General features: G+C 32.4%; 1 protein-coding gene across 1 annotated transcript; it reads right to left on the bottom strand.

The window, feature by feature from the left end:
* Positions 1 to 561: 561 nt before the first annotated feature.
* On the bottom strand, positions 562 to 7,639 carry LOC104248302 (ABC transporter G family member 1-like). Its single transcript, XM_009804540.2, has 9 exons — positions 7,359 to 7,639; positions 4,843 to 4,922; positions 3,681 to 4,145; positions 3,237 to 3,320; positions 3,010 to 3,135; positions 2,472 to 2,666; positions 2,237 to 2,323; positions 1,612 to 1,870; positions 562 to 1,164 (listed from the first exon to the last, which is right to left on the bottom strand). Exons 1-9 carry the CDS (start codon positions 7,588 to 7,590, stop codon positions 794 to 796), a joined length of 1,899 nt encoding a protein of 632 aa, XP_009802842.1. The 5' UTR covers positions 7,591 to 7,639; the 3' UTR covers positions 562 to 793.
* Between the last annotated feature and the right edge of the window lie 638 nt (positions 7,640 to 8,277).

Consider the following 8,277-nt stretch of genomic DNA (forward strand, 5'->3'; position numbering starts at 1 on the left):
TATGGATTCGTATTTGTATTAGGTTAAACTGTTAAGTTTTGATCTTCCGCAATTTGATTTTTCGCTGATTTTCTTATATCATCTGGTAAATTGTTAAAGAAAAATGGAAAAAGGTAAAAAAATCAGTAACGTTGGCTTGCCGGACGGGTTCATTGTTAGGCGCCATCATGATCCCGACGGTGAAAATTTCGGATCGTGACAGAAGGCTAGCAGGTAGATTAGCGTACTTCGCTTTTATTATTGCTCTTGTTCCTTCCATTCTGGTAGCTTTAGCATTTCTCTAGTTCTTTTCTTGGATTTTTGTTACTACATGTTGTTGCTTCTGTTTTGATTTTGGTACTATCTCATTGTTGCTTCTGGTTCTTTTCGATGACTTTTAATTTTATATTTTATTTTCTTACTGTTGTGAATGTGTTTGCCTGAGCTGAGACGGAAACAGTCTCTCTATCTGCATAAGGTAAGGGCAAGGTCTGCATATACATTATTCTCTTCAGACCCCATACATGAGAACACACTAAGTTTGTTGTTGCCGTAAGAAACAATTAAGTAACGGAACAAATATGCATTAAAAGCGAATACATGCATTAATGAATTTAACTAAACTAACATGACATAAGTTAAAGACCAAACAAAGTAAACCATTTCATATTTGGGTTTACATGGAGTACTACTCCTATACTAATCCACATACAAGTAAGCAGAAAATGAATTATTCAAACCCTCAAAAGCACTAATTAAACTTTGTCAGCCACTTCATATCCATTGACTATATCTATTTTATGTGCTACAATATTTAATGCTTACAAGAATGTGCTTTAAAACCTCTTACCATAGGCTTAAACTTCTCCTTAGCCTTTATAATGCTAAGAAAAATCAGCCTATATAGAATTACCATTCCAAAAACAATAGCAATATCTCCCCACTTAGAATAATTCAACTCTACTTGAAAAATATCTCTCAAGATTTCGTCACGAGTAACAATCACAGCCAATCCTCCATTAGTAAAATAAGTGAAAGTTTCATACTCGTTCTTGTAAAAACCTTGAATTGCGTATTTGTGAAAGGCTAAATAGTACACTGGGTATTTCCAAATTGGCATTGGAAGATCCTTTGGCAAGCGAAAAAAGCCTCCATTTAACATCATTACTCCTTGAATTCCAGCACCTATGATTAGATGTGACAAAATCAACTCATTTTTAAGTAACTCGTTCAAGTTTAAACGGATTGATTATGTGTTATTTATTGACCTAGTTGAACCCGAAACCCGTCAAACTATTGAGTTAAAATAATAACATATCAAGATGCAACCCAAAACCAAGCAAACAACAAACAAAAACCTTGAAAATTATGCAAAGTTGAGAGAATTTAAGCTATTCACTTAAGGAAAATATATTAACTTTCACATTTTATTTTCAAAAAGCAAAATAAACTAAGAAGGATGATTGGGCCATGTTGGACGAGACTGGGTTATGAACCGTTATATGAGCTCATCTTAATTCAATCTATTTGACTCAAACAATGAACCAGCTGAGTCATGATCCATTTATTGATTTGACCTACTCATCCACGTCTAAGTCAAAATTCGTACATTTGTCACATGTACATACATACCTGTGATGATTCCCATGAGGAAGTCGGGAACAATACTTGCAACGATCATCATTAGGCTCTCGACTAGCATCATACAAGCGAATAGCATTAGGAAAAAATAGGCGAAACGATCGATCCCTTTTTGAACATCAGCAAGATAATAAGCCACTGCTCCAGGTACTAAGGAGATCAATAACAAGAATGGAGTTGAAGATAATGTGTTTCCTATGACAAATGCACTCACACCATAGTGCCCATTTAGCCTTTCTCTCGTGAAGAGCTGACAAATGATAAAACTTAAAATTAGAAAAGATATTACACAATCATATCACTATAATATATATTAATTGATAATCAATGTAAGTATTAAATGACATATTATAACAACTTCTATTATGTTAGTAATGTAAATAATTTTGCATTGTTGATATGAAAAAATTAAATAAGGAATATAAAATACTATAAAAACTAACCTAAGTAGTTGTTCATCGAACCGCTTAAACTAAAGTAGCCGGCAGATGTATAATCCAACATGTGTATAATCAATAGATAATCTATGTATAGCGATTAGAAAAAGTAAACAGTAAATTTATCCGAATATTTGCCTAAAGATCCCAAAAAACTATAGGAAATCGAGGAGGATTACTTTCATTTCCTCCACAAATGAAGGGAATCCACCAATTGCCATGAATGTCAAGAAACCAACCACAAATACCAGCATTGAGCTTCTAGCCTGCAATGGGAAGAAAAAAAATCTAAATCTTGAAGAAGAAAAAAAAGGTGCTTCTTTAGCTCATTTGTTTATATAATGACTTTAATTTTTACAAAATTGACCTGCTATAACTAGTTAAAATATACTGATAGCGTAAACAAATATTTACCTGAATGGAGCTATAATCAGATCCAATTTCATGGAAGACGGTGCCAATGCACAAGCATAATGCAAGATATATGAGAAATCGAAGCCAGTAATAGCCTAAATCGCGATACATATTGACGAATGATCTTTGTGTTAGAACACGGCACTGAGTGATGAATCCTGCTTGACTCCCCTTCTTCTCAAGCAAATGTCCATTCTACTACATACATATGAAATCAACTTAAATAATAATCGAGTTTAACTTTTATATACTGATAACGTAGCGCTAAGAAGCAAGTTTTGATAGCTTATGATGAAATAGTACAAAAAAGGTCTACACGAATAATAGTATTAGTAGTTCGTGAGGTTAAAAATGTAAATGTTTACATTGTCAAGTTTCATAAAAGACGATTACATAGTACGTATTATCTATAAAAAGTGAGATCAGTAACTTAAAAAGTAACTAAGTACTGTTTATAATGATAATGCATATAAGTTAAATCCGAAATAATTTAAGTTGAAAACTTAATTATAAAGAAGAATATAGAGGACATTTTTACCTTTTGACATATGTTGAATACCCTTTGGCGAACATTGCGGCAAGCTTCTGATGCTTCATATGACATGGCAAGAGTGTCAATTGCTTTTCCTGAGCTTATCTTTTTGCCAAATCCTTCTTCAATGTCCTAAAAATAATAAACAATTAATTGTTTCAATAATCAAATTATAAACTTGTTATGATTCAATAAAACTGCATAATTTAATAATTAAATGTGTTATAACTTACATCAAAATCCTTGTTAATAGTTCTAAGATAGTGATCAGAAGGGTTCCTCAAATATGGACAAGGAAAGCCATTGATAGCAAAAAACTGGAGCAAACATAAGACATAAAAGATTCATTAGTATCCTTGAATATTGTCTTATTAATTAGAGAATAATTTGAAAATATATTATCATTTGGTACGGCAGAAGTCTATCTTTCATATGAAAAATAATTTTTTATATTTGATTGGCAATTGAAAAATATATACATAATGAAACCTGTAATTTGAGTATTAAAGATCAATATAACGTGTAAGTGCTAATTGAGGAAAGTAATAAGATATTAAAGGTTAAGATAGTCGTACGAAAAATATCTTCCGCCACCTTTTATGGTAATAAGCCACCAAAAAATGACTTCTGTCGTACCAAACACACCCTCGAAATTAACGTTTACTAACTTTACGTACCTCATTTGCTGCAGAACTAGAACCAAAATAAATGGTTTTACCATAAGATAGAAGACATAAATTATCAAATAGCTCAAAAACTTCACTACTAGGTTGATGAATTGATGCAACAACAGTCCTCATATCTTGTTGTGCAATTTTAATAATTCGATTCATCACATGATAAGATGCTGCACTGTCCAAACCACTCGTAGGTTCATCAAGAAACAAAAGTTTTGGTCTTGTTAAAATCTCAATACAAATACTAACTCTTCTTTTTTGTCCACCACTTAAACCTTTTAAACTCCATCCACCTATTCTTGTATTCATTGCTTCTTGTAATCCCATTTCTTTTATTGTTGCTTCTGCTCTTTCTTTCTTTTCGGATAATGGCATTGATTCTGGAAGTTGTAGCTGAGCTGAATAGTATACTGTTTCTTTTACTGTCAATGTTGTCATTAGTGTGTCATCTTGAGTTACATAGGCCTGTGAAAACAAAGAAGTAAATGTTATTTACTGACGGTCCGGTGCACAAAGCTAAGCATCTCGCATTCATACATGGTCTGGGAAAAGACTGCACCCTAAGGGGGTTATTTACTGATGGTCCGATATAGGCAGCCTACACTAATGCAAGCATCAACAGTGACGGAGCCAGGATTTTTGCTAAGGGAGTTCAAGAAAAAAGTCAAAAAATTAAAAGAGAATGTGGCCAATGAAAATTGAACCAATGACATACCAAAGATTTTGGACCCTCTCGACCACTAAGCTATGCTTTGGGATTATGTTAAGGATATTCAAAATATATTATATAGAGGTACAAACTGGATTTTGTCTTATATGCATAGTGTAATTTTCCGGCAAAGGGGGTTCGCCCCTTCCATCTCCTAAATCCGCCCTTGAGTATCAGTGGTTGATTCCACGACTCGAACCTATGACTTATATAAGTCATACGGAGATAATTTTACCGTTGTTCCAAGGCTTCCCTTCCAATGTTATTTATTGAGGGTGTAAAAAAAGTATATAATCAAGTCAACTATAAGGTATTTAGAAGTAAATAATTACGATAACTATCGATAATCTGATAAAAATGTCAAAATATGAGGAAGAGCGCAACATACATATTAATAGTTTAAATTTCGAGATAAAATGTTTATGAGTGATAATTTATATGCAAATTTCGTACCGAGGTTCCAAAAGCTAGTGCTTGCTTACGGCCATTGACGAGTATATCTCCACTTTGTCTCGTGTTGGAGGCTAATCTTCCTGCAAATTTCCCAATTTATCACCATAATAGAGAATCATTAGTCATAGAGGCAGATCCGAAATTTTAATTGTGCGTCACTAGACCAGTTTCAACTATTGAACCCATCACCTTGTTTGAGTTATGAATTTATAGTTTTAATATTTTCAATAAATATCCCGATATAGACTAAAAGTTATGGGATCAATAGAATCAGGGGCGTATCCAGTTTAGAGGCTAAGGTTTCGCGCATAAAATTACTAAATATGTAAAAATAACAAATTATAAACCCATTAAATTAGATGTGATGTGGTAATATTATGAATTTGAACCCATAAAATTTAAATCGTGGATTTTCCTCTGAATTGGACCCATAACTATACTACTGGATACGCGTTCCTGATTAGTCATGTGATTGGAACTGCACTAATAATAATAGTAATACCATATATTTCGCCATAATTAATGATTCGAAAATTATAACAACATTATTATTCAAAATAATCATTTGATGAAATAGCTGAAGACAATATAAGCTTCAGTAGACTACACTATTAAATCAAAATAAGGGTGTATGTGCACCAATACACAATAGTTTAACGTAGTCTAATTATTCCTTTTTATTTTTTTAAATTCTTTTTGGTAATTAACTTATAAGTTTGGCTAGTTTGGTGAACTGCATTCTTTCTTGCGTTGTTATTCTAATATAATTTTTTTCGTATAATATCTTTCTTAATTAAACAATATAAGATGCTAACCTACTATTATAAGATAAGTTGACTTGCATTGTTTAAGTATAATCTCCGAAAAATGATATCACCAAGCCATTCTTAAAAGTAATAGTTTTCACCTCATGTATACTAGGAAATTGATCAACTGATGTTATACCAGTACACTTAAAACCACCAAAGATTAGTGGTGGGTTAGATAAATCATCTCTCCATCCTTAATAAGAAGTCTCGGGTTTAAACCTTGTGAATGAAAAAAATCTTGGTTGGAACTAGGAAGCGCTTTTTCTTTTAACGGAGCTTACGCGACGTGGATATAAATTAGTCGGGACTCCAATATAAATACCAGACTCCTGCTGGAAAAGGAAAAAAGAAAGCACACTTCAATATTTTTTTAACTCTTAAAGTGAGACGCCTTGGTCACCAACCATAGAATCGTCAGTTTGTTGAACCATCTCAACAAATATTATTTCTACCTCCCACCACAAATTATTCCATTAATATCCCTTTGAGCCACAGAAAAAAAAAAAGCCTTTCTAAAATAAGGTTTGCAAGATAAATGTGTCTGAATAAAGAGCTAAAGAAAAAATTCCTCCAACTGTCGTGTCACCCATGATTCTTCATTATATAATCATAAAATGAATGTAAGAGAAAAACTATATTTTTCCTAATTAACGTTAGCTACCATTAAGGAAGAATACCATGATGATGAAATTGAGAAAGTGCATGGGCAAAAGAAACTACTCAGAAGTTGTATTTTTGAAAGAAAAATGATCGACTAACATAACCCAAAAAAAAGAAAGAGATAATATCCCTTAGAGCACCGTTTCAAAGAAAGAAAAACTTTTGAAACCTATATGTTAAATCTAGCATGATATTTTTGTGTCTATAAAAATATTTCATTGAGGTCGTTAAATAAATTTAATTTAAGTTAAATTATTTATAAAACGATAACCTTTTTCGGAAGGGAATAATAAAAAGTTAGTGCCCCAAAATTTTCGTGATTTTAAGGTTACTAATTATGTTGTACATATATCAATATTGTTCAGTCGACTGGCTAGGTTGAGTTCGTATAATACGTACCTTTTTTTTTTTGCCTTTAAAGAGATCATCTTTTAAAGCTATGTAGCTATCATACCAGTATGATTTTTTTAAAACAAATATACACTAACTGTGTATACATTTTTACACTATATCTTGTTTTAATGAACCTACAAAAAGTAATTGTCTATAATATTAATCTTAATTTGACAACCTTAAAAATGCAGTAAATAAACTACTATAATGGTTAAAATATACTATTAGTATAAAATATTGTTTACAGTATCAATGCATATATAAGTTAAATCTTATCAATACTTGATTCTTGTTTCTTTTTCTTTTTTTCTTTTTTTTTTTCTTTTATAACCGCACAGATGATCATAATTCTTCATAGACATCTCCAACATTTTCCCTCAAAACTTCCTTTTGCATTAGAACTAGCTAATGATTTAACTTTACTATACCATATACATAGCACACGGTAATTAACAAACTTTTTGGAATAGCGAACCTCTTGGTAGAGAGCAATTTTCCTTTTTCATGAACATATACTCTGATGTAAATTTCTCCACTTATGGGATTATACTTGGTTGTTATTATTGTTGTATACTCGATGTGAATCCAGATTATCGAGCCAAGTAAGTTTTAAATACTAAATTCCAAAAAAAAAATGGTAATGAACAAAATTACCTGCCAATGCATCAAGAAGAGTGGATTTGCCACAACCAGAAGGACCCATAATAGCCAAAACTTCACCAGGTTGAGCATAACCAGTTATCCCTTCAAGTATTGGCCTTCTTCCTACTTTCCTATCTGGCACTGTCACCCACAAATCTTTCCATGTTAAGTATAAGCCATTATCATCATCTTCTAATGGATCACTTTCTTTCCTTTTTAGAGGAACTTCAGTTGGAGAATCCATATGGTATAAGATTTTTCTTCTTTTTTTGGTGGGAAGATAATGTTGTTTGTATTATAAGTATGTGTAGTAGTGTGAAGTATATATAATATTTTGTGATCCTTTTGTGTGGAGGTTGAGGGGTAGGGAAGAAAAATTAAGAAGGGGAATAGTAGTTAGAGAAGGGAGGAACTTAATTAGTCGTTTGGTTATATGGACAAACAACAACAAATCCAGTGTAATCTCACATGTGCGGTCTGGGGAGGGTAGTGTCTATGCAGTCTTACCCCTACCTTGTGCAGGTAGAGAAGTTATTTCCAATAGATCTACGGCTCAGTCCCAGGCTCCCAGTGGCAAAGTTACATTATCCGATCGAAGGGTGTTCGTCAATTGACCACCCTCTCATTGAAAAGTTAGGCAGTGTGTATGGATAAAATATTAGATTTTAGAAGTGTAAAACATATACTGAACACTCTCTGTCGGAATTTTTTTTTTTTTACTTCTTTTAAGTTTGAACACCCTTGTGAAAATTTCCGACTTAGCCACTGGTCAGTCAACATAGTCGTAGCGTTAATGTTTGATTATCGGGAGTAGGATTATAATCTCAAAATAACTAGAATTTGGAATTGTATTTATTCTACATTTAGTTATAAGTATTAGCTAATACCAATACGAATTTTAGCGACCCTTAAAATTTTGTAAAACGCCCCC

This window comes from Nicotiana sylvestris, chromosome 5 (genome assembly GCF_000393655.2).
Source record: "Nicotiana sylvestris chromosome 5, ASM39365v2, whole genome shotgun sequence".
Lineage (NCBI taxonomy): Eukaryota > Viridiplantae > Streptophyta > Magnoliopsida > Solanales > Solanaceae > Nicotiana > Nicotiana sylvestris.

Coding starts and splice junctions, on each gene's coding strand:
- LOC104248302 (XM_009804540.2), bottom strand. CDS start 7,590: ATGGATTCTCCAACTGAAGTTCCTCTAAAAAGGAAAGAAAGTGATCCA. Junction 3,136..3,236: donor CTATTAACAAGGATTTTGAT/GTAAGTTATAAC, acceptor TATTATTTTTAG/GACATTGAAGAAGGATTTGG. Junction 2,667..3,009: donor TATTCAACATATGTCAAAAG/GTAAAAATGTCC, acceptor TGTATGTAGTAG/AATGGACATTTGCTTGAGAA.